This window comes from Dicentrarchus labrax, unplaced genomic scaffold (assembly GCF_905237075.1).
Source record: "Dicentrarchus labrax unplaced genomic scaffold, dlabrax2021, whole genome shotgun sequence".
Classification (NCBI taxonomy): Eukaryota; Metazoa; Chordata; class Actinopteri; family Moronidae; genus Dicentrarchus; species Dicentrarchus labrax.
The window spans coordinates 26,131,892-26,159,715 of record NW_026136701.1 but is presented as its reverse complement, the minus strand read 5'-3'; the positions used below and the strand labels follow the sequence as shown (position 1 = coordinate 26,159,715).

Sequence of the window (27,824 nt, the reverse complement as noted above, 5' to 3'; positions counted from 1 at the left end):
TCGCACTGTTTGGAGGGTAAATGAGAGATTTTCCAACTTCTTGGAGGGGTTAACCTATGTATGTATGACCCATGTACACCAAATCAAGTTTAATAAAAATCAATGAACAAACAGAACCTCCTTGGTGGAGGTAATGAACAGTGAAAGGAGTTGACTTTCAGTCGAAGTGTGAAAAGAAATGTGGCCTAAACTGCCGGATTTCATTGCTGATTTTATTTGTGATTTTTTTTGCATAATTCAATAATAATCAGAACTTGTTGACTGAGAATAAAATTGTTAGTAGTTAGTAATGTATCAGACAAACCAACTCAGTCAAATTCAGATGCAAACCTATAAAGATCAGGTACCTCCTGCTTGTAGAGATTCATTATTTGCATTATAGAGTTTTAGGGTCAATTCTTTGGGGTGAAATTAATCCTCCAAAGACCATCCACTGGCCACAGAAGTTGGTCACACCAAGTTCAGCAAGATTTCAAACAAGAAAATATTTCTCTTCAATAGTATCACTACGACCAATGAATTTGATCACATAGGCAACGTTTGACCAATTGTAAACATCACAGTGTTGACCTTTAATGGTGCAGAGAGAAGGAAAGTCCAAAATGGAGAAAGTTATAGGATTAGTTGTGCTTCACAACCCAGAAGTGTGACCAAACTCTTACCCTGACTAACCGCTGACAACATTCACACATCTGTTGTGGGATCAGAAACTTGTTACCTCACTTATAGTTCTTACCATAACCATTTCATCATCATCATTGCCACTGGTGTAATGTGTTTGTGTCTCAGGTGGAGGACATGGAGAAAAAGTTAGACTTCCTGGTGGACATGCACATCCAGCACACTGAGCACCTACAGGTGGACTCTGCTGGCGCTGCCCACATGACTCTGGAGGCCTGCGATCCTACGGGGAACGGCGAGATCCGTCGGGTCTTCTTCAACTACGCCGAGGCGTTCCCGCACATGTCGTACCAGGTGCCTGTCAGCAAGGTGAATCCGTACTACGGCAGAGGAAGAGGAGGTGGGGAGGCGACGGGGTCGGTTGGTGGAAGCCGTGCACCTTCAGCCCATCAACCCGAATCATCACACCTCCACCCACGCCACCCTCCAGCTGCCATCCCCACCTACACCGAACGTCCCACAGTGTTGCCCATCAGCTCCCTGCAGGACTTGTCAGTGGGGCTGGGCAGGACCACAGGGGGACGGGGGGGCGACTCGCCGCTCTCCATGCTATCTGTGAACCACGAGGAGCTGGAGCGCTCGCCCAGCGGGTTCAGTATCTCTGGGGAGCGGGAAGGGGAGGAAGGGGAGGACTTGTCGATGGGGGCCGGGGTGGCGACCGGGGACGCCAGCTGGACGAGACCCAGACCGAGCTACCTGGCGGAGGGGGAGACAGACACAGACACGGACCCCTTTACACCCAGCGGGGGGCCCCTGCCACTCTCCTCAACGGGGGAGGGATTCGGTGACGCTGTGTGGAACACACCGCCCTGAGAGGTGAAAGTGTGACCGCACAGAAATCCACAACTCTGAGTTAAGACTTTAAATCCAAACCCATGCCTCTAAACCCAAATCAGTTTGGGTCAAAAGCCTCCGGACCAAACCATTTGGAGGAAAAGGTGGGTCTAATATCCGCCTTGATGCTGCGAGGTCGTGAGCAAGGTCATCGACCTTCAGAGGCCTCATCAAAGCAACCATCATCCAGACAGAGAGAGCCATGGCATCGAGACTGCCCAGAAAAAAAATAAAGGGAAACCAGACCGTTTGTAAAGTAAAACTCTGTACAGCGCACTCTTCGCAAAAATTTAGCTAAAATAAAAAAGAACATTAATATACATACTATATACACCCAAAAGCTTTATCGCTGCAAAGCCAACCGCACTGCATGTAACGCATGCGATTTTTAGTGTAGACACTGCAAAGTTCAGGATATCAGGAAACGGAAAAAGCGATTGAATGGATACATATACTTGCTATGCCATTTTGTAACACTTATTTTTTTATATGAATACATTTTCATTGTTTTTTGCATGGTTTGCATGATAATGCACCAGTCTAGGGGTGATGGTTGGAGGGCGATACTGGAACCAAAAGTCTCCTGTCTCTTTGTTTTGTATGTCGTTTGGTGAGTGTGTGAATGAGAGCGAGAGAGGGGGAGGATGTAACAAAACACTGGTTAGTTGCTGGCAGTCGTGTTTCACCATTTTTGAGGATCAGTTTTGTCCTGAAACTGGAATTTCTGATCTCGTCACTTTAATTTTGTTTTGTTTTTTACACCACTGTGCTCTTGAGTTGTATGTCACCACTTTATGCATACAAACTTTCCAGTTGAAAAAAAAGAAAAATTCAACAGAATTTGAAACACTAAATCTCTGCTGCTTTGTTGGCACATGAATTCAGGGATATAAACCACCTGTACGTCTTTAATTTACAAAAGTTGCAGAGCGTTTCAGTTTATCACTGCTTAAAAAGGCCCTGACGAATAATTTATATCATCAAAGCAAAACAGTTCCTAAAACTGAACTAGGAACCTATAGAAAAGACTTACTTTCACACTATTACAGTATCCTATGTGCCAAACTCCACCACCTGGCATCTGAAGATAATTATACAACCACAGAAAATATATAGTTCAAGCCCAAAATGACTGGAGGGATAAACACTGTTACTGTGTCGAAGTCATTGCAGGATGAATACAAAGATCAGTCTCATCAGATTTAGTTGTGTTAATGTTAAGAGGTTCTTAATGCTCAGTACAAATAACGAAAGAAATTAACTTTTTAGTGATTTTCTACCGCAAAGATTAAATAAATTCAGTATATGACATAAAAAAGTAAATCTGTAAACATTCTGCAGCTCAAAGTCTTCTAGTTTTTCACAGATCTGATGTTTTATAATAAGAAATCTGCACTGAGCTGCTTTTTCCTTCTTCAATCTTCACCACATGAATATATGTCATATGGTGATGGTGTGTTCACACTAAATGCAAAGCAAATTTTCCATTTAAAAAGAGTTCCCGGTTGGAAATTTCAACTGGAATGTCCCCCGAAGTCGGATTTCCGAACTAGAAAAGTCGCCATAAGACCGCCTCATGACCTCTTACTGAACACTGAAATTTGCAGTTTTAAAGCCCTTTTTCGCACTGAATGATTACTACCTGAGTTTTATTTATCCCCATTGCTGTATTTATTATTATGTAATTATGACCCATATTCTCACCAAAAAACTTTTATTTACTATGATTTCTGACAACTGCAATGAAAATTACGTTGAGAATTCAGGAGGCTTGTCGAGCAGTATCCTCACCTGCAGAATAAAATCCTCTTCATCCTCTTGATGAAGAGGATTATACAGTAATTATAAGAACATTTACCCACACTGCCACTAAAGAGCCATCCAAACATCAGAAAAGCCTGCATACAAATTAATTTACTGTCCAGGAGAACACCTTTATAGTAAAGGTGGAACTTCATAATGTGCTTTTTCATCTAAATTTCTTCTCACAAATTACTGTATAGTTCACTGCTGCACTGCGAATGTCCAGTTACGAACACAAACACACACTGTAAGCAGCAACATCACCGTATACTGGACAGACCGGAGGAGGGGACGGGTAGAAATACTAGTTTGTGATTGGCTGCCTACGCTGAGGACCGAGACCGAGCACCACCTACTGCAACAAGAAGAGCTTTACGGGAGATCACATAACGGCCTAAACAGCATTTACTACTTTAGATTTAGGACGACACAGATACTGAATGTAATATCTGACAACCAACTATATCTACACACGTGGATTATTACACAGTTATAGCATGTTAAAGCACCTTCAGAGTCAGGGTGAGTTTTATAGACGGGCTTCCACACCGGGCTTCAACAGGAGGTGCTTCTGTTGTTTACCTGCTTAGAGTTTGATTTGTTTCAAGTCAACTTTAACCAGTAAACAGTTCAAACAAATAATATATTTTGCTAAAATTAACTAACTTACGACTATATGTGTTTGTAGCTTTTATCTTTTAACCATCTTCAGAATTTGGTTGTCTTTTCGACGTAGACGAGATTTTGCCTCAGAGCAGACAGCAAGGTATTGATTACCTCTGAGCCATTATTTGGTCACTGTTACTTTATCACCTCGCTCTAGATAAAAAGGACCCAGTGTGTATATCCAGATTATATTATATACAAATAAAACCAGTCTACAGACAGTATATATATCTGTAGATAGATATTACTGTACTTTTGTGCTTTTATTCCAGTGTCGAGGCTCTGCATGAGCTCGGTTTTTATATAATAAAACATCTCAACTGAATAAGTTACCTGACTTTACGTCTCCACCCACCTGGTGCTCCCAGCAGGTTGAAACAAGCGCTCCGGCTCAGATACTGAAGCCCGGTGTTGGAAGCAGCATCGTCAAAGTCTGTGAAAATGAAGGTGAACCAAACACTTATTATCTATTAATCTTATTGTATTACAGTTACTATTCCTTCTGCTACTGAAACCCATTCACTTATATATTCTACAAATAAATGACGTTGCAACGCAGACGCACACAATCACCTACATATAGATATAAAGATGATATATCCCTGTAGACGTTCATTCATTGTGCCTCTGAAGCAGAATGACCGGTCATTCTATATTTAGTGTTTCAGTGCCACTTCACCATCTCACCGAACACACCGAACACACCACAGGATTTATGAATGTGAACTGTTTCCTTCTTTTATTTTTAAGCTGAAGTCTTGCTTTTGTAAAAAAAAAAAAAAAAAAAAAGAAATGCTGTTTTGTAGCTTTGTGATGCTTTTATTTGTTTATTTTTTGGGCTCATTCACTGAATTCAGCTGCACAGAAATGTAAAGGTTGTAATGTTTCACTTCTCTTTTAATGACGAGTTTAAACTGTTCACAGTTCGGTTTGTGTCTGTTGAAGTTAATCGAACACCAGTGTTTTTGTTTCTTTGCACATTGAGTTACATTTACAGAAGAAATGTTGCTTCCAGTCGAAATCTGAACTGTATTGCTTCCTTTCTAAATTTAAGTTCAAGAATATCACCAGAATTAACAAACAGCATTTGGTGGATTTGTATTTACACGGCGAATTACTGTTAAAAAGAACATTTTATAAGTTGTTAAAACAGAATAAATTGTCTTCCAGGACACTGAGATACACTGAGGGAAAAGCAATGCTAGCACAAAGTCAGGAAAGGTGAAAGAGTTAAAGTTAAGTTAAAGAGGAAACGCACAATAAGTATATTTATACTGTCATTTTGTCATAAGAGACCAAATTGAATTTACTTTATTAAAATAAATAAAACAATCTGTCAGCTATGTGAGATTATTTCACCGGTTTCCAATTCAAATCAACATTTAATCAATATAACTGCAGTAATCTGCCTCTTTATTTCACTGCTAATTGATGCTAATGTAACCCCAAAACAAGGGAATTTACAAAGGATTTAATCACCTCGTTGATACTGATTGAATGATTGATTGATTGATTGAAAACTGAACGAGACTCACTGACTCATTAAGAGTGCTAGCATTACTTTTCACAGTGTAATACTGATTTAATTTCCTGTCCACATGAGTTTGTGAATTAATAATGATATATATATATATTCATACATATACATATATCTGTATATATATGTATGTATATAATATAATATAATACTGTTTAATCTCTCTGTGAAGCCTTTGTGGCCATGTTAATCCAAACTGTATTTTACAAACTTCCTTCAGTGACGTCTTTATATGAAACTTCTCCAACACAAACACTTTATTCTGACTGTGTTCAGGTGACGTAGCGTAAATAGAGCAGAATTATGAACATGCTGCTAAAAACAAAGTAATATGATTATAAATAAGTTTCCTCTACGATTACAAACATTAATCATAGTAATTAATTAATAATTAATAAAATCATTAATCGTGATTTTTGGATTTCAGATCAGTAACTAACTGCAGGATTATTAAAATTAACTGTAATATTATCACTAATAATTTACTGCCCAGCACTGATTTAAAGGTACGTTAAAGTATTTCAGGGTCTCAACAGGTTCAATTTAAGACCACTAAGAATTTAGATTAAAACCTATTTTACATCCAAACTGGTTAAAACATACAAAGGATACAAAGAAAAACCTATACAAATGTTCCCCAAAACCCGAAATTAAAATGTAAAAAATTAATCCAATCAATTTAAAGACATTTAAAGGCCTAAAATTCAGATTATATATAAATATTTTAACTTGTGTAACATGTTTCCTGAACCACAACGTTAACGTGTTAAAAGACGTCTCACGCAGACGTTAAAAGAAAGTTTTTATTCTCCGAACTGTTTCCGAGGTTTCAGTCAGCTGACGTCACTGGAGGAACATTTCCCATCATGCACCTGTAACTACTGTTCTGGTAGCTTTATTTTATTATGTTTATGAATCTGTTGTGTTTGATAGACTGATGGTGGCGGGACGAAGAGTTAACGTCTGCAACCGGGTCCATGTGATACGTTCAATGAAACCCATCCATTAACAGCCGATCAATAATCAATAATCAGAAACCAGATAACACTGAATACAGAACGAAGCCTTTAACTGTTAATTTGACAATCAGCATTTTGTGGTTGTTACGTTTTTGAATCGTTTGCTTGAAATTTTGAATATTTCCCAAAACTCAGAATCTCCTCTAACGGTTGAATTTAAGAATTTCTCATTTTAGCTTTTTAATGTTATTTAGTTTTACGAGGTGCTACTTGTCCTCTCATGGTCTTAAACCTTTCCTTTAATACTTATTGATTACTGTTTACTGTACACTCTCTGATTTCACTGTAGAGTTTTAATAAGTTTGGTGCTGTAGCACGTTGTTCGGACCCTTCAGTACAATCAGGGAGTGTAACTTTAACTTCTGGTACAAGTTAAATACAACAAAATGACCAATATTAAGTTAATTTCCCTCCCAGCAGAGGTTGTTCTCGCAGTGGATGAACACTGGATGAAAGTTGTAGCAGCCGTTCACACGTTTTATCTTCTGAATGTAGAAAACAACACTGGAAAAGGCAAAATGAGATTTATTCCGATTTATTTTAACTGCTTAATTCAAGAATCTTTGTCTTTAAAAGCCATAATCGGGTCATTATAATGAATATGTACTTAACACAAGTGTTTTTGACACCTTTCTGCCCTCTGTTCGTACACTTTACGTGTGGTTTGTTTCCTGTGCGTGAACTCGTCTGTATGTGCGATCGATTCTGAATGAAAAGGAGCACTTTATGGCATCCGTGTAATCGAGAGGGCAATACTGCTTGCTGTGATTATTCTGTTGAGTGTGGTTGTACTCACTGTAACTGCATACCAAGCAATGCACTGATCCACACATCCTGCATAACCTGTAATTTTATGGACGTTTTAATTGCTACGAATTATTTGTGCCTTGGCCTTTTACAGTACGGTTCTTTTCAATGTAATTTTATTTATTTATTTGTTTTGGTCATGCTTTTCTCGCTACGGCAGCATAAAGCTGTTGGTAATGTCGAAGTTGGAAGGCTGCGTTTACACCGACAGATCGGATCAGAAAATGTTTACATTTTATCACGAGACAGAAACACATTTTAAAAAGGCTTCATAGCTAATTGTTGCTACGGTATATTTTCACTGTATTACACCATTAATATTATCATTAGTTAGACTTAAAGGAATAGAAACAGGAAGCTTTATTATAATTTTATAAAATATTATGTCCCAGCTGACAGGAAACTTGATATATTATATGTATTTTCTTTATTTTGTGCCGTCTGCACCAAGAAACTATAAATATATCTTAAAAAACGACAACGATGTAGCTAACAATATCGTTGGGATCAGTTTCAGATCGATTTGAATATTTTTGTGGTATAAAAATTCTTATCGTTCATCAGTGTGAACGCTTAAGTTAAACAACATAAAATAAACATTATTCTTGCAAAAAAAACTACAGTGGATGAAATCAAATTAAATTAATACGATCAAGGTGTTTACTGGCACAAAATTGTTCTTATTGCTCTTTAATTAACATGGTTTAGGTTATTGTCGACTGTTGGGCGTAAAAACACAAACAGTAACGAAATGCTACAAATTATAATTAGACTACAAAGTAACTTTATACCGTAGAAAGCTACTTAAAAAATGTGCCAAAAAACTGTAAACTGAAAACAGCAAATAAACTTAACTGTCCAGATACGATAGCATCAAACATCCTGCACAACATTTTAAAATAGCACAAAAAAGTCTGTTTGCAGTCGGGGCCGAGGACCTCGTATACGACCTCCGAATGGACCCGATTGTTTCACAGCAAGAGATACTGAGATCTTGTGTAAATGCAGCTTTAAGAAACGTGTCTTTATAAACGTACAGATCGGATATTACCGACAGCTTTGTGTGAGTTAACTGACGTGTTTTTAATTTTTGGGTCAGAAACGATTTCGATGTTCTTCGGGTTCATTTAAGGGAAGTTTGGACAACTTTACACTAGTGGCCTTCAGAGCTGTGCATCATTTTTCTCATTCCAGTTTGAAAAAATAAAAATAAAACTTGCCATTTCTATTCTGTATTAGATCACTTTGAATATTTTGTTTTGATGATATAATATGCAAATGTATTCTTACTTGATTTTTTTATTTTTTGTCTTTTCAATTGCACCAGTTATTAATAAAGTATTGAATTGAACATTGTGAGTATTTAATGAAGCTGTATACTGTATATCTGTTGGGTAATTAAACCTTTTAATTACCTCTAACCTCAACCTGAGGACAAACTCAAATTAGTTTTAATCCTTTTTAGCTAGGTAATCAGCCTAGTTAGCTGGCTTGAGTATTGCTACAGAGAAAAATTATATCTTTATAGCATATTGATCTACATTAATCGTTAGCCAATCTTAGCAAAATTCTAGATTATATATTTTATTTGGGGTCAGAAACCTGCAGAAGGACAACCTTTAATCTGGTTTAATGTTGGTGCATTTACTCACATATTCACTCATTAATGGCTGAATTTGAAGCCTTTTTGTCTTTGTTTGTGTTTCCGAAAGTATTTTCCTTTTGGTTCAATAACAGCAGCAGAAAGCGTTAATGAGCCTGAGACACAATGTACCGTATACGAGTGCCATTCATTTAATTTCATCCTCGTTATGATTATTAGTTAACGGTCTGTGTGTCTGGTCCCTGGAGGCGTCTGTTCCCAGGACCTCAGCAGCCCTGTTTCCTCTGCCAGTTACCGCTGTGTGCCTCCATGTGAATGCCAAGGCGACCAAAGTGCCCACCGATCCCTCGTCGTCATTAAAGACTCACATTCACTCCTCTGATTCACTGATCTTCCCCACGGCTCGTATGTCACTGCAGAGGCTCATTACGGCCATTTACCCACACTGTAAAAAGTGCCAACAGGTTAAAATAAATATAAAGCTTCTCCCAGAGAATGAAAACATTATTATTTAGTGACTGTTGATACTGAACAGGACACAACTATTAATTCATGGTGTAATTTGGAAAAAACTGCTCAGGTTATATGGAAATGGGTCATTTTTTAAAACATTTAAATGTAAAATTTAAAGCATTACATGGAAATATTAATAAAATTACAAGAATATCCTGTGAATTTATGTCTAATGTGAAATTATCATAAAATTACTGATTATTTAAAGAAAATTTCCTTTTTTAACATAAAAAGATTAAAATACATTCGCAAATCTATAATTGTTTGCAGATATTTCCTGTTTATTAAATAGATTAAACTGTGAAATTCAAGTTTAATACTGTTAATATTTTATAAACTATAAAAAAATATTTGACAAGAGTAAAGAAAAGTATTTGTTGTGTAATTTAAATGGGTTTGTTTGTTAACTGATAGATATCTTGTATAATTGTTTAAATAAATGTTGTTTATCAGTGTAAACAGCAATAATTACTGTAATTTCACAGATAATAACTTTTATTACAGTTCTATAACTTTTAACATTCAGATTAAAATAAGAAAGATCAAATAATAACAGCACTCTGCTGTAAATTTAAGCCTGATTATTTGTATTATAGCAGTGTTCACCTGTATTTATAGCTCATTGCATCGGTTTTACAGTATAAATATCTTTAATTAGACAAAAAGCTCCCAAAATACAAAAGATTTTAAGCTAAAAACTGTATTTTAATGATAGAAAATTACTAAATCAGTTATTTTATGTTATTTTACTGTGTTTTTTTTGGCGACACAACATGGTGACTCGACCTTTAGCACATCAAACTTAAAGTATCACTGCTAACTTATGTCAGTCCTATAGGTCTGATCGGATGATTGGATCGGAGTATTGATCGGCAGCAACCTGAAACAAGGAAACAGATCGAAGCACAAACAAACACAAGACCTGTCAGAAATACTGAGACACATTTACAGCATTCAAAAACAGGATATACACGATTATATAACTTTATATTACAGTAAAAGTGTCTAATAGAACAATGACCGAGACAATAAAACAATTAGTCTGTTTGATTGTTAAAAATGATAAAATACATAATACAGACAGAGAATTGTATAAAAAGTTCAATAAACAGAAAATAATCTGCTCAGAATTAATCTAAATCTCTGATTTTACACAAACTTCCTGCAGTTACTGAGTGCACTGTTTGAGTTTATTGTACAGTTTTAATATAATATGAAATATCCATAAAATATGTCACTGAGTCAGTTTATTAAATGATAGAAAAGCGTAAAAATATCAGGAATTAGATTATAGAAAATAAGAATCTGCTCAGAAAGACGTCATGGAAACGACTTTTAACTAATTATTTAAGAGAAACTGGAGTAAGGTACTGCTCCTCACTCCAGTCCAGCAGGTGGCAGTAATGCAGCTATACGCTGGTTAACTGACTACCATTAAAGCCTATTGAAGAAGTATTAACACACGATGAAGAACATAGACTCATTAAATGCTCTGAATTAAAAATAATCTGTGAACGAGAACAAAAACTCTTCCAGGTAAAAGTTAATGAAGGTTTGGATCCAGACTGCTGATAGAATCCAGATAATGAAGCTTCAAACATTTAACAATGATTAATGATGATTTATTTTTCTTCTTCTTAAACTTTAATCTCTAACTCTCTGAGTTTTCAGATTGCAGCTAACTGAGCACCACTCGTGTCTGTAAATTATTTTCTTTTTACAGTGTCGTCAGTTAAACACTGTTGGTTAACATCTAAACTAACTTTTTACAGTGTGTAAAGCTGCTTCACATTTAAATTAAGAAATAATCGACATATTATCGATATTAGTAAATAGTAAGTAAGTAAATAATAATAAAACAAATGTGGAGCCTGTTAATTCTGTTTGAGTGTTAAAAATGATAAAATACATAATACAGACAAAGAATTATACAAAAAGTTCAATAAACAGGAAATAATCTGCTCAAATAATATTAAATATCCATAAAATACGTCACTGAGTCAGTTTATTGATCCTTTAAATTGGGAACCACCGATATAAACGCCGTAGAAGAAGACACCGCCCACAGTTTGATTGACAGCTGATGTCATCACGGAGGCTGAACTTTAAAGGTAGAAACAAACTTTTAACTTCCTGATTGTTTGTGTTAAATAAAACCGTCCTGGAGCCGATGAGGTCTGTGTGGTATTTCTTTCAGTGGGTCGGGTGCAGCGGGTTAGGGATCAGCGCCCAGCCGGCACACAGACACCCGGTCTGTGGTTTCTTATTGTGCAGAGCTCAGTGAGCTGCTGGGGCAGTTGGGGGGCAGTTGGGGGGGCAGTTAGGGGGGGCAACAGGCATCGTTTAATCCTTATCTGAGCGAAGGTGTGTGATACTCTGGGCGAGGGGTTTACAGGACGCAGGAGCAGGTGAGTCTGATGGTTTATATCCTTTATTTCAGTGGTTTCATTCAGTTGTTCACACCAGAGTCCATTGTAGAGTTTATATATTTTATATGTAGTTAATTTGAGTGTATTTATTTGATAGGAAAGTAATTTAACATCCTCCACAGTTTTATTCCTGATGTTTAACTCTTTTATATGTACAGTGTAATTAAAATAGACAACTCATATATATATATATATATATATATATATATACAATAACACAAACAACCTGATGAGTTCGTTCAACTCAAACTGTCCCTTTAATCAGGTTTACAGCTGTAATATTGAGCCTAAAATAAACAGATTTTTCTGATTTAATGTCAATAAATGGATCAATATGATGCTGAAACAACAACATCATGATGTTGATTCGTAGAAAGTCTGAATTCAGAGTTTGTTGGTCTGAAAGCGAGACGACGAGCAAACAGCTGTTAAAATGCTTGTTTTCTGAATGAAGTTTGGTTGATTGGAGTTAACTTAGTTCACATTAAATTAAAACCAACAGCTGGAATCAATAACAGACTCAGATTTTACAACTTCCTCATTACCTGGTGATCATTTCTGTTGAATTTACTCAGTTTTCTTTCTCTAAAGCAAATTATTACATTTTGCACGAAACAGCTGATAAAAACTATTTAGAATGAATTGATTATCAAAACAGTAGCGACATAAAGTCAACTTAAAGAGAATGAGTCAATGGATTAACAATAATAATTAAAACACTGCACAAATAACAAATTAGTTATTCAACAGTTCAGTTTTGAGTTGAGTTTAATTAACTGTAACGACTCTCAGACATCCTGTTATATTTTTTAATAATTTAGTGGATACAGCTTGGGTTCAATTCAACCTTCAACGTTTGTTGATATCAGTCGTAGCTGACGGCGTTACGGAGGCAGCGCAGCGTCCAGATGAGCTTTACATCGTAATATTTTACTGCTGTTACTGTCTCGTCTTTAGATGCATTTTAATTGAATCAGAGAAAACAAAAACTATGTAAAGTGAGCAGATTGTATATCCAGAATCTGATCTGATGAAGACAATAAACTGTTCTGTCTCAGTTCTTAGTTCTTATGATTTTAAAATAAAGATAAATTCAGTAAAAGGAGATTTTGTTGTAGATTTTATCCAAGTAAAGTGATATTTTCTTTCTGTCTTTAGGTTTGATCTGTTTCCAAAGTTTGTTCAGTTGTTGATGAAGATGAATTTAGTTGTTTTCAATCTCCACAGACGGCCTGTTAACGAGTAGAAGTATTGATTAGTGATTATTTACTGAAGTTAAAGTGGAAGGGAACTCGAAAGCTGATCATCGAATTATGTTTATTTCTGGTTTTTAACACATAATTCTTAAATTTAATCTAAATTAAAGAGTTAAATTTGACACTAACTGGTGGCCGCGCCATGTAGCTCCGCCCCTGTAACTTCTGTAGCCCCGCCCCTGTGTGGCCTGTAGCTCCGCCCCTCATGAGTTGATCCTGTGTTTTCTGTCTGCAGCGGCGCCTCCGTCGGGGTCATGGCGGCGTCACAGAGAGAAACACAGCGTCCACGTCTCTGTTTTATAATCTGCGCTTCTTCTTCCCTTTTACTCCTCTTCCTCTTCAGCCAAGGTGGGAACATTAACGACGATAATATAATCAATTTAATCAATATGAGTCTTTTAATCGCTGTAATGTTATATTTTCTCTTCATTACAAGTACGGAGGATCAAAGCTGTTCAATGAAATCTAGTTTTATTTTTTTAAACCACAAGGTTTTTTTTTTATTTACTGAATGGGCTTCTTTAGTATTTGAGGCCGATTTTAGATTTTAGAGCGGAAATGTTTACCGGTAAGTCGTCCAGATATAGTGGATTGAATGAAAAGGCAACTTTCTTAAACAAATAACTTCATTAGAAAATATTAAAGTTAAATATTCTTTAACATGTTAAATAATTTAAGAGTTTCTTCCTCTCCTCTCACAGTGTTATAAGTCACAGCGCCCTCTACTGGAGAAACTCTGCAGTGACACATTAATATATACTGAATATCAATAAGATAAATAATAAGATACTGATATACCTGTGATAATATCAGCTCTAGTTACTTGGATGAAGTTATATTTTCCAGGTGGAGCTTCTTTCATACTTCATGTTTTTTTTTTTTGTCAGTATGGAGGTAAAATAGGTCTTAAATTTCCTTCATAATGGTCTTAAAAATCTTAAAATGTCTTAAATTTAACCTATAGAAACCCTGTTATATTTCTGTTCCACGTTTTTAAAAAATGCAACAAAATAAAAAGTGTTTTCTGCTAAAAAATGTAATAAATCTTTTCATTTTTTAAAATCTTACTGTGCAGCGTTCAGAGACAGACGGCAGGATGAGAGACACAAAAGAGACATTCTGGACTCTACAGGTAACATCAGCTGGTTTTAGTGTTATTGACTCACTTATATAATAATAATAATAATATAATAGATAATACTTATTATTATAACTGTACCAGACATTATCTATGTTTCTGTAAGACTGTGAAGTGCACAAAGTATTGATCCTGAAGAAATAACCACAGTTTTAGTTTATTACATCAACATTTTTAAGTAAAACAAACAAAATTGTGTAATTTTTTGTAAATCAAGTGATATTTGACTGAGTGGATATATTCTGGCTAACGTTAGCTTTGTTTAAATGAATATATATATCTTATATGGAGGATATCTGGTGTTTGTGTAGCTGTGTTAAAGGTTTTATGGATTGATTTATGGATTATTACCTCAATATCTGAGACCAGCTTCCACACCGACCCCCTTTTATTTCAGCTCCAGGGTCGAATCCGTCCGTCAAACTGTTCGTTTCTGGTCATTTTACTGTTGTTCAGACCCACTTTGCTGATGCTGCTAATTCCATCATAGAGATTAAAAACCAGAATCAGCTCCCATTGACTTTACTGTCTCCTTTTATTTTCCCAGAAATCCCAGCAGAGCACATCGACCCGGCCGCCATCGACCTCACTCCCCTGGTCAATACTTTAATAAATACGAGCCAATCGGGTACGTGTGTCATAATATCGCTCTTGTGGGATCAATTCTGATAATGAAACCACAGCGCCAACCCGGTTCTCCTGCAGAGGTCAAACAGGAACTGAATCGGGTTCTCTAGAAACCCTCAGTGGTCTCAGATCCTGCAGGAACCGGATCAGATTCTCTAGAAACCCTCAGTGGTCTCAGATCCTGCAGGAACCGGATCAGATTCTCTAGAAACCCTCAGTGGTCTCAGATCCTGCAGGAACCGGATCAGATTCTCTAGAAACCCTCAGTGGTCTTAGATCCTGCAGGAACCGGATCATGAATGTTATTTTATATTTATGAGATAACATCCACATTTAATCTGAAGTTCTGTTCTTCACTATCTTAATCAAAATAAACACAAATTCAGGTAATTTGAGATTATTTTATTAATCTCAGGTGCTTTAATGATCAGCAGCCAATCAGAATCCAGTATTGATTGATAATAATTGATAATATTTGTGTCTCCAGGCTCCCGACAGCTGTTCTCCCTCCTCAGTGTGACGTCCTACAGCTCTCTGGCTCTCCATAAACTCACCCTGTTGGTCTACAACAGTAAATATTAACTCTCACTAACGACACACGGCTCGTTATCTCTGTGCATCGTTACTGCAGACGACCTCCACTAGGGGGCGCCACAGCAGCGTCACAGCCACAGTCGGTCTATAACTCAGTGTTTTGTTCAATTAACTGAATTAAATTGTTATTTTTTAAGTTTAAATTACACTAAAGTTTATTAACTCAAACATTTGTTAAAACAGATTCAAAAAACATTTTTTATCAAGTTGCTTATATTCACAGCAGTTATTGTTCAGTTAATCAATACACTCAGTGATTGATCGGTGGCCCCTTCAGGAACCTCTGTGTTCCTGTGATGAGTATGTCTTTGCCTGTAGTTCCCTCTAGTGGTCTGAATGTGTAACTGCTGGTTTCTCACTGTGACTGTGGATTATTGATCTCACTGATTTATTAAAGTGTGAAAGTTAAACCTGAACATTTAATGATCTTAATAATTAAATCTACATTGTTCCTGTTACCTGAAGTGTTTTCTATAAGTCTAGATTGTTTTATAGGATATATTTTAGATTTTAGGGGTCAAGTGTCCCTTTTTAAAACTTTAAAATACATTTAACTGAATTAAAAACTGCTTTAAGGTTGAAAACTGACTTTAAACTCTTAACAGTTGAATATAAAGTGTTTTGTAAAGTGATTATTTATGTTTTTATGTTGTTTTTTTTTACAGTTTCCAGCATCAGAAGTTTAGAAAGCAGCCAGTTCAGGAGGAGATTCTGTTACTGCGTCACTAACGAGACCAACGATCTCACAGGTAACGACGTTCAAACGTTTAATCTGAATCTTTTAATTTGTCCGTTTTTAAACTTTTCTTTCTCTCTTCAGACTTTACGGCGATCCTGTTGGACGTGATGGGAAACTCCACCAGTTACCTCCACGAGCTCTTTAAATCAGCCTCCATTTTATCAGGTCGGCTGTGAGCTGATGTTTGTTTGTTGTTTGTTTGTTGTTTCACCTCCACAGTGTTTATTATTTACTGTTTGTGTGTTTGTGTGCGTCAGTGAGCCAGAGGAACAACTCCGACTGTATCTACATCTGTGTGATGGCCGGGAAGATGGGTGAGTGCAGCTTGTGGTGCGTTCAATGCTCGCTTATAAAACCACTGTTAGCTGTGTTAGTGAGAAGAGAAAGGAAAATGAAAGTTAAGGTGATTAAAGGTTTAATAATTAATGTTTGAAAGCTGAAGATTTGGATTTATTTGTGTTTGAATACTGATAATAATCTGAATTATTCTTTTATTATATTTATAGTTTTTAAATGTTGATTTATAGTTTGATGATTGTTGTCACATATTTTTGAATCTCTTATTATTAAGAATTAAATTAAATTAATTTTAATATTATTAATTTAAGTAATAAAACTTTAACTTTCACTGTCTGTCACCAAACTAATAGATAATTTTCACTTTCTCACAATTTCAGTGCAAAGAAAACCTAAAAAAGTCACATTTTTCTATAAAAACTGCTGTGAACATTTAACCAGCGTACAGACTTTAAAACTGACTTAATGTTTGCTCTCCTTAGGATTGATTGATTATTAATAGTCAATTGATTCCAGATATGATCATCCAGTTGAAATTGTTTCTCTGGATGTTTGTGTTCAGGCAGAGAGGTGTCCGAGCTGTGGGAGGTCGACTCCATCACTCCACTCTTCAACCAGACCATCGTCGAAGGACCGCACACAGGTCAGTTTACAGCGCAGAGGTCAGTTTACAGCGCAGAGGTCAGTTTACAGCACAGAGGTCAGTTCAGGGCTCATTCATAGACAACACTTAAATAATGAAGTTATAGTAGACAAATTATTATTAAAATACCGTATTTACTTTGATGGATTAAAAAAGTTACGTAATCAGGATACAAGAAATGGTAAATGTAATCTATTACAGTTACATAAGGAAAGACGTAATCCGATTACAGTTACATTTAGTTAAAATTAGATTATTAAGAAGGATTACAGTTTTAAAATCTTTAAATATACACAGATGAACACATTATTCGATCAATACTTCTAATTGATATCTCTCTTGTCTTTATTTATGTTACTGGTTTACGTTTACTTAACAAAGGAATTAGCTTTTAATTTAAAATGTTTTAATTACGACTTAATAACTGGTAGCAAACTAATAATAGATACTAATATTATTATTTATTTCGACACAACTCATCAAAATAATGTTTTCAGTTTAAAATCAATAAATTCGAACATTTATCTTGTAACCATAGAATATTAAGTGATGCTCATGCTCCTTATTAATGATTATTGATTACAGTTACAGTTATATGTATGTATGTATGTGTGTATCAAATAAAATGTATCTAAGTTATTAATTAAGAGTTATTGATGATGTATAAATAATCTGTATTGATTATCTGTTTCCTGTCTGCAGTCGGTAACGTCTCCTCCATCAGACTTCCTGTCGGTGAGTAAAAGCTGTAAAACGTTTCTGTTCTTCGTCTTCGGGACGTTTTTAATCTTAGTTTCCTTTTCAAACGTCAGAGTGGAACCAACTTTCCTCCAATCTGAGTCACATCCCGCCGTCCGGGATGAGTTCACTGTCGACCAGCAGAGTCCACGGTGAGTCTGCAGGGGGCGTTCAGGAGCGCTCGTTAATCTGAGCAACTGTCTGATATTCACTGTAATAATCTGCTGGTTTATCAGAACTACAGGACACTTAATGTCTCCTTAAATCTCTATAAACATCTTAATACCACTGTGGTGTAAACAAAATATATTTTTTTGGGAAATACCTGTTTTTAGCAAACAAAATAAAAAATGTGTAAAAAATGACTCTAACAAATTTCATTAATTGTACGGTGGCTCAGAGGTGTTAAACTAACTGCTAAAACCTCAACATGAATGTTTATTATTATTATTATTATTAGTAGTAGTAGTAGTAGTAGTAGTATGGAATTTAGTGACACTTTTTTAGTGATATAGGACAGAATTATCATAATAATTAAATGAATATATTCTATATAATAGAATAAGAATAAGAATGATAATAAACAGAATAAAATCAACATGAATATTCAGAAAACAGAACTTTGTATTGGTGTTGTGGGTTTTATGGTACGTTTGACACCTCTGAGCCACCGTAGTCGCTCTCTCAATCGTGTTTTAACTGTTTAATAAAAAAAATAATGTTTGATTCGTCAGTTTCACCAACAACTTTAGATGAAACGGCTGCAACAACAGCGAAGATCACAACCGTCAGAATGCAGACAACGACAACAACAACAACAACAACACAAACAACAACACAAACAACAGCAACAACAACAACAACCTTACAACCAACCACCTCCCTGCAGCTGACCACGCTAACATCCACCCGACCCACAGCGCTCTCACCGGGTGTTAGTCCAACCACGGCTGGACGTCATCCCGGCACCACAACCCGGCACACGACGGCCACCGGACTGTCGCCGGTTCGACCCACAACCGGACCGACGCTGGCCAGAAGGACTACAGGTCCTCTCAGGAGAACTACAACACCCAGCAGACCTGTGGAGAGACCAGGTAACAATTCCTTGTTTATACGGGGTTCCATTAGTGCCAAAATAACAACACATGATGATGATGTTGTTGTTGCTGTTGTATGTGTTGTTGTAAACTGCCAATATCAGAAAGAGACAAAGAAATTACAGAATAAATAAATAAAAATGTACAAAAAATTATATTAGAAATAAAAATAGCCATTAATTAATTTATAAATGTGACATTGGCTTCTATATTTATTTACTTTTACATTTAATTTTCTGTTTTATTCATTAATTTCTTCTTTTATACATTTTATTTATTTATTTATTTATTCCTGTAATTTATTTCTGTATAATTTCCCCAAACTTATTTATTCATTTCACTTTGCTTCGTTATGTAAATTAGGTGTCATGTGATCAACTTCTATTGATCGATATCAGAGTGCCGAGAAATAAAAAACTACAACAACAACAACGCTAAAGTTGCAATGTACAAATGAATTAAGAATTAAGAAGTTTTTAACTCTTATTTTCTACCAGTTTGGATTATTTAACTGAACCAGTGTTGTTATAACGCAGGATGTTTGGTGTTTTCTACCCAATAAAATGAGCCGGATGTTGAAGTCAAAGTCCAGATTAAACCCTTTAAGATCTCATCCTCAGTTATAATGTTTCCATATTTAACAATTTATGACATAAAAAAATCACAAAAACTCAATTTCTTTGTATTTTTTACATTCAAATTCAATCACTTTGTCTTCCTGTAAAACAAATTGTGACGCGTGCTAATGCAGCTATTGACGGTGCCGCTCTGCTGAGCAGGAACTCGACCGTAATCACATCAGATCAAATCCACAGACAGATTCAATCCCAGTCTGGAGGAAGGTGTGTGTGTGTGTGTGTGTGTGAGTGTGTGTGTGTGTGTGTGTGTTGTGTGTGTGTGTGTGTGTGTGTGTGAGTGTGTGTGCAAGAGGTGATGAGCTAGTAACCATGGTAACGCAGCCGCAGCCTCCCTCCTGTGAAAGCTTTGATTGTTTTCAGCTGCAGTGGTTAAAGTCAAATAATAATAATAATAATAATAATAATAATAAATAACAGTTATTAATAATAATAATAACAATAATAGTAATAATAAATAACAGTTATTAATAATAATAATAACAATAATAGTAATAGTAATATAATATGTAGCAAACATTTAAAAGCAGATTGAATGAAGGAAGAAACATCAATTGTTAATAAAATAATAAAAATATTGATTAAAAGACAATAACAGACAGCAGCTGGTTAAAACAGACAATAAATAAATAAGATGAATAAAAATGCCAATAACTGATACATTATATTAAAAGTAGTTATTTTTAAATCTTCATTGAGTTAACAGGTCTAATTTTATTAATAGAGAAACATTTATATTATACAATTAATCACAAACATTAATTCATTACATGGTAATTTATTATGTAATGATGTGATTGTTTGTTTTTTGTTATAAATCATAATTTATTCGTGAAAACTGATGATACTTTAATTAATGTATATTTAAATGTATTTATATTAATAGAGGAAATTTGTTTCAACAGCACAGAGGAATGTAGTGCAATAAAATACAATAAAATACAATAAAATATATTAAAATACAATAAAATATATTAAAATACAATAAAATATAATAAAATACAGAATAAAATACCATTAAATACAATATAATATAAAAAAAATACAATAAAATAAATACACTCTAAACAACTAATTTAAGTGAATTTATTTTTGCTCTGTAGAGGTAAAAATATTTAATGTCGATCTCAAAGACATCAAACATCCTCTGATTTAAATTTGATTTATTTATGAATCTACAAAAACAAACTGAATCCAATGATCAATGATCAATAAAACACTTTCACTCTTATAATGTGTTGTATTTTACATTTTATACATATACATATACATTAACTAGTTACTTATTAACATATTGACTCTTTATTAGTAATTATAAAAGCATATTAATGGTTTATTTATTAATATTAACTACTAAGTTACTGGTTTCCAACATTAAAGGAACTTTTCTATCATTATTAAATTGACTCATATTTTATGTTTATTTAATATTATATTAAAACTGAACAATGAACTCAAACAGTGATTCTCAGTCTGTATTATTTATTTATATTTAATAGTTTTTAACAGTCATACAGATTTAATAGGATTATTTTGGCAGATGTTGTATTTAAGTGTATTATTGTTATTATTATTATTATTATTATTATTATTAGAAACTGTGAAAGTGAATATTCACATTAACATTGTTCCACTAGATGGCAGCAAGAGCTCAGACACAGCGACTGCTCCCCCCACTGACTTCTGCCTGGCAACAACTGTGTGTGTGTGTGTGTGTGTGTGTGTGTGTGTGTGTGTGTGTGTGTGTGAGAGTGTGTGTGTGTTTAATCTGATGGGTGTTGATGAAGCTTCTTCAAACACAGAGGAGACAAAATAAAAGACAAATTCAACGCAAACATAGTAAATAAAGTATTAATATGAACAGAAGTTTACGTTTATGAAACTGTACAGGATATAAACACATTAAGACTCATTATTTTTATGTTAATATTGTAAATAAACATTGATATTCCAGCTGGAGCATAAACAAATATAGTTTTTAGCTTTAATTTGACATAAAATCTTGTGTATTTTGGGGGCTTACACTGTAAAACTAATGAAATGAGCTATAAATACAGGTGAACTCTATAATACAAATAATCAGCCTTAAATTTACAGCAGAGTGCTGTTATTATTGGATTGTTATTATTTGAATCTGAATTTTAAAAGTTATAGAACTGTAATAAAAGTAATTATCTGTGAAATTACAGTAATTATTGCTATTTACACTGATAAACAACATTTATTTAACGTTTCTGTTGTGAAAACTTCCATAATTATACAAAATATCTGTTAGTTAAAAAACAAATCCATCTAAAACTAAAGAATAAATACTGCTGTCACTAATTTCACATAATTTTATGAATGTATTAAGAGTATTAGACTTGAATTTAACAGTTCAATCTAATAACTGACACTAATTAATTATGGAAAGAAATAAATGAAGAAGAAGTTGACGACTAACTACTTTCCAACCCAATCATCAGGAATCTTTTTATTCAAATTCAGATTTTAAAACTATCCATCACGTTTTTTGCTAAATGAGCAAATAGCTTCAGAAGTGTCTCATTAAGATGTGAATATGTATGTTTATGGTAATTAGCAGCCTGTAGCTGCATTAATGATGAGCAGCAGTGATTCCTTTCATGGGACTTTATGCAGAATGAAAACGATGAAGAGGATCTGAAGGACGAGTGAGAGGATCATTTATTCTGTACATCTTTAAATCACCTGTGAGAGGTTAATTAAGATGTCTTTGTTTTACCTGCAATCTTACCTGTATGATCATCTTTTATCTTTGTGATTAACTTCTTAATTGCTTTGCTTATTAAGCAGGCTGTGATAAACAGAGCTGTTTGTATGGAAGACCATTGCTGCCAATGTGAGCATCTGTATAATAATATAATAATTATATAATGAGAAACCTTCTCAAAATAATAACTTAATATCTCTAAATATTGAATTCATATCTCAAAACAATGACTTAATATCTCAAAATAATGATTTAATATCTGAAAAAATGATACTGAAATGATGAAAAAAAATACTTAACATCTGCAAATTGATGACTTAGTATGTCAAAATATTGACTTAATATCTAAAATAATGACTTAGTATCTCTACATAATGATAGAGGTTTTCATTATAAAGACTTAGAGAATCTTTTTCCCATCACATTGGCAGAAAAGTGCTTCCATAGTTTAGTGACTGACGTGAGCTCTGCCTCTGTCTGTTGAGAGGTTGTCCTTGGAGGAGGCCGGAGCTGACCGACACCTCGCCCTCCGGCAGTACGACCACCGTCGGCGCTCACAAGCTGCAGCCCTGCGTCCTCGAGCTCTGCAAGTTCTTCTCTCAGTGCCTCTGCAGACCCTTCGGCCACAAGACGCGCATGAAAAGGTTTTTCACACCAGCACATCTTAATTACACTGACGGTGTAAAGCTGTAATGCCGGCGGGGCTGAGTGGGAGAGGAGGAAGTAAAGAAGTAAAAGCTGATCATGATTAAGAGTTTCACCTATTTGGACAGGTTTTCTGTGTACGATGGGTCTTTCCAAGTTATTTTCTTAGCTTAAAACTTCCAAAAAATGTAAACAGGCCAAAAGTATGGAAGCCAATTTCCACCAATAGATGAGAGCAGATAATCCAGGTACTTTGTCCTTGTGGCAAGCCTCCTCCACTTCCTGTTACTTTCTGCTGTTTACAAGGTTCATTATTAGAAGGTAGGTCAGCTCAGTTTATGGGAATTATTAAGGTTCAAATCCCCTCTGCTCCACACTGTCACACCAAACTCCATTCTGTTTTAAGGAAGAAAAACCTTTGTCCACCATCAGTGAGACTCTGATTCTCTTCAATCTACAGACACAATCTGCTCACACTGACTCAGTAACATCATTAACTAACCTGTGAGGAAGAGTTGGACACAGACACACTCACTGACGCTGTCATTAACTAACCTGTGAGGAAGAGTTGGACACAGACATATTTATCCTCTTTGTGGATTGAATAAAGACACAGACCTTTTCTTTTACTGTCCTTTGTTGACTTTTTTATTGTTTGATGTGCAAAATATGGCGCAGCAGCTTTTAGACATAGTACAACTCGGCAGTTTTACCACACCTGTTTTACCCAAAAGGGTCGTTCTGAAGAACTGTAATTTTTTTTTGGGGGTGGGGTCCTAAGAGGCTTTTTTGTTTGACTAGTCGTGATAAATGTGCGTACCAATTTTAATGCATATTGGTGAAATGTGTCTCAGCAGTTGCATTTAGGTGGCGCTGTTGAGCTATTTCATCACACCTATAAATTTACCGTTGAAAACGTTTTCGAGCCCAAAAATTAGATTCTTTTGGCAAAAAACACTAACGATTCCTTGCATTTCAATAGGACTTCGTAGTGGTCACTGATCGGGCCGTAATGATACATTTGGCGTCTGAATTAAACTGTTTTTATTTCTGTTAAAATAGCCATTATTGAAGGAAGGAAGAAAAAAAGTCAATATAACAGATGACCAAAAACTTTTGAGTGGCAGTTCACCTAAAGTTTTCTTTTTTTTAGTCTTTGAAGTTTAAACTCTATTGATGTCAAGCGGCTTTAGATACAGGTCGGAGGTTTACGGTCGTGTCTTTCTCTTTCAGATACTGCGACGACAGCCACGTCTGGTATGAAAAACACACGTCTGAAGTGTGCCGGCGAGTCAGGAGAGTCTCCTTCTCCAGAAGTAAGTGCACTGCGGAGGAAGCTCACGATCGATCGATAGCATCCGAGGCGACGAAGGTAGCGACTCTGTCAGAGCTCGTCTTCATCATCGTCACCCACCAGCCGGAGTTGCTCCTGTTTTTTGAAGTGAAGCTTTATTGAGATTTCACAGATCAATGAGCACTGAGTCAAAGCTGCTCAGAACTCAGATATTAGATTATTTTTATACATTTTTCGCGTTTGTTTGAGTCTTTTTTAGGGTTAAACATTAATAATCTGATTTTATTGAAACAAACAACACAAAATGGTGACAACAGCAGCAGCTTGTACATTTACATACTGTACTGGACATTTTTGTAAATATTGTTTATTGAGTTGGACGAGACGGGCACCAAACTGCGTTGGTGCAATTAAATCAATTTTGGCTATCAAATTTAATTATCAAAAGATTATAATTAATGACTTTAATAACAATAAAGATCCTCGGGGGTCCAACCTTAAATAAGGGAAACAATAGCCAATAATTGATTGATTCAGTCTCATAAAATACACAAAACTAAACTCAATTTTGAAATCTGATTAATAATTAAATTAATAACTACAACCAAAATCACCTCATCAATATCTTTAAGGAAGGATTTGTAATTCTGAGGTTGGTTTCATCCACTGTGAAATTAAATAGGTCAGCATGAATAAACACAATCATTTATTAAAAAGATAAAAGCAAAACAGAGAAAAACAAACAATAAACACTCTCATTGTTCTGTGGTGAATGTAAGTGTTAGCGCCAGTTAGCGTACTTTAGCATAAAGACTGGAAATGGAGGTTAAATCAGCCCACCAGCACCTCTAAAGCTCACTGATATTCTGTTATATCTGGATAATCTGTAAGAATAAAACATTTGCCTGCGTTGGTAAAACAGATTCTCAGCTTCACCTGAACTCTGAACATTCAGATTCATACTCAAATATCAGTGTTTGTATTTGGACTTATATACACTGCTATTGATGCATCTCTAATGACAACATTTAAAGAAATAAATGACCAACTAAAGACTCCTTTAATGTTCCTTAAAACCAAAATAAACTCACAGTTTGTGTTCTGTGTTACCAGATGAGGTCGCTATTGGATGTGGATCCAAACTCAAAAACAAATCTTATTCTTCGTTCTGACTTTTCTCCACATTTCACTGAAACCTTTGAACTAGTTTTAGAGATATTCTGCAGACAGAAACGACCTCCTCCAGTGAGACATGTGTTCAACACTCAGGATAATTTGTTTTTTAAAACCATAAAATAACTTTTGAGAGATGCTCATTTTTTTAAAAGTGGAAGTCATGTTGGTGCTTATAAAACACAGGCGGCTACAAACAGCCGTGAGAGTGAGAATCAGAAATAATTGGGGAGCTTCATCCTTCACCTGCACTGATGAGGACGTGTCCGCCGTGTTGCTGGGATTCGGTACCAGAGCTCATTAGAGCAGCAGCTCTGCAGGAGCCTCCGACCGCCAATCCTCTGAGCTAATGGGCTTGAGAGGTCGCGGAGAGAGCCGCCTCTCTCACAGCTTCTGACACGCCGATCATCCAGCACTGATCCCGCCGCCGTGGCCCCGACCGAGGACTCACACGGTGTCACGTCAGTCCACCCTCCGGCTCTAATTAGCCCTCGGTGTGTATTTTTAGACTCGGTTTGAAATTGACAATTGAGCAGCGTTTGAAAACTTGAAAGGAGTCAGAGATTGCAGAACTTGTCTGAAGTTTTTAACTCGATAACAGAAATGTTAAATAAACACTTAAACCGAGAGAATATCTGAGCTTCAGTAACTTTTATTTAAGAAAAACTTTCTCTAAATAGTTGCTCTGAAGCTGAGTTCTATAGCAACAGTGGCACTTTGGTTAGCTTTAACCACAAACACTGGTTAATGAAAACAGGCAAAAGAAGTACTTTACCCTCATAAACGCGTGTTCTTTAGAGTTGGGACTGATAAACAGTGAAAGTTTGAGTGATTAATTAAATTCAGTGAGATTAGTTGAGCTCCTCTACAATCTGTCCACGTACCCGCTGGCTGGGAATCACTGCATTAGAGGTTGTAAAAGCTTCTGGGTTTATTTCTGAACTACAATATCTTCCACATCATTTCAGCAGGAACTGATTAAGTTCGGAGTCAGCAGAGAGTAAAATTGTGCAGCAACTGATTATTAAAAGTTTTAAAACTGTGGCTGAAACAACCTGAAATGTTGATCTGATCTTGTTGTTGAAGAGATGATATCGTGGCTGTAACCCCCCCGTCCTCTCTCCACAGATCTCAAACAGAGATGCCTGACAAAGATGTGCAATAAACTGTGACAGAGAGAAAGACGAGGGAAACAAAGAGCTGTTCATCCTCACAGGAAGTGACTGAAACTACAAACTGCAGCTGGTGGAACAAAGTTATTGAACAATAATGAACATTTTCATATTTATCACTGTTAATCGTAATCATCCACACAGTGATATAATGTAGTTGTTAGGGCCAGAAATACAGAAACCTCAGTTTGGATATCTGGAGTTTGTGTGTAGAGACTGTTTACATGTTGACTGAATGTCTGCGACTATTTATGAAAATCATATTTAATATCAAACATCTCTACAAAGAGTAGAAATCATGTTTTTTTTTTGTCCATTCAATAAAACACAGTTGGTTAATTTTCTCTGCGGCCCCGATCGATCTCTCCACAACACTCACTCAACAGAAATCAACTTCGAGTTTCACACGGGACTCGAACCACAGTCTCCTGCGTGAGGAGTTCGAGTTAATCAATATGCAACATCCGGTTAGACTTTCAAAATAAAGCTTGCATGGTTAACATTGTGAAACTTTCACATTTGGTTTTAGGAAAAGATTGTAAGTTACGTGACACTGACATGGTATCCTCTAGTGGATCAGTGGGTGCTGAGGGGCCTAAGTCCGACTTAATGAAAACCTTTAGTTCATAAAAACTTTTTTTCCTTAGTTTTATCCACTAAAAAGTTATAAAATGTGCGAAAAATGTTGTCAGTAACTATTAAATAAGCTATGAATTATCTTAGTCGTACAAATTAATGCAATAACATTTAGTACCTTCAGCACCTCAGACTGACTTCCGGCGGGAGAGTCGGCGCTCTGCAGCACGACTTTAATTTAAAACAAGTAGTTTATCATTGTAGGACGAGAATATTTACTAAAAAGAATAAGAATTACACCTCCGACATTCAAAGAAATTACAATTTTCCACCAAATTAGTCATGACTTCAGTACTGTTTCTGTAATTGTATCCACTTTCTGTCTGTAACGTGACATTAGAAACATCTGGGCCACCCTCCCCCACAGATGCACCTGTCCCATACAATACCCCCCTATCAACCCCCCACACACACACCCACACACACACTGCTCCCCTTCTGGTCGTCATTGATCTGAACTCCTGGGAGGATCAGATAAGACCAGGGTCGCCCCCGGGGTCACAGATCCAACCTC

General features: G+C 35.7%; 2 protein-coding genes across 8 annotated transcripts in view; both read left to right on the top strand.

Annotated features, from left to right (window-relative positions):
- kcnq3 (potassium voltage-gated channel, KQT-like subfamily, member 3) overlaps positions 1–8,698 on the top strand; it is a 101,077-nt gene extending 92,379 nt beyond the window's left edge. For all 7 annotated transcript variants that reach the window (XM_051413182.1, XM_051413172.1, XM_051413202.1 and 4 more), the window contains exon 16: positions 790–8,698. In XM_051413182.1, coding sequence (XP_051269142.1) covers positions 790–1,494 — 705 coding nt within the window. In that variant the 3' untranslated portion in view covers positions 1,495–8,698. The remainder of the gene's footprint in view (positions 1–789) is intronic.
- A 3,095-nt stretch (positions 8,699–11,793) lies between these two features.
- Positions 11,794–27,017, top strand: LOC127370851 (HERV-H LTR-associating protein 1). The gene is made up of 15 exons (XM_051413291.1): positions 11,794–11,871; positions 13,384–13,496; positions 14,224–14,280; positions 14,834–14,914; positions 15,401–15,484; positions 16,173–16,256; positions 16,328–16,411; positions 16,504–16,560; positions 17,106–17,186; positions 17,889–17,921; positions 17,999–18,076; positions 18,659–19,021; positions 22,878–23,034; positions 24,269–24,351; positions 26,631–27,017. The coding sequence occupies exons 2-15, from the start codon at positions 13,403–13,405 to the stop codon at positions 26,672–26,674; spliced, it is 1,380 nt and encodes a 459-aa protein (XP_051269251.1). The 5' UTR covers positions 11,794–11,871; positions 13,384–13,402; the 3' UTR covers positions 26,675–27,017.
- The last annotated feature ends 807 nt before the right edge of the window (positions 27,018–27,824 follow it).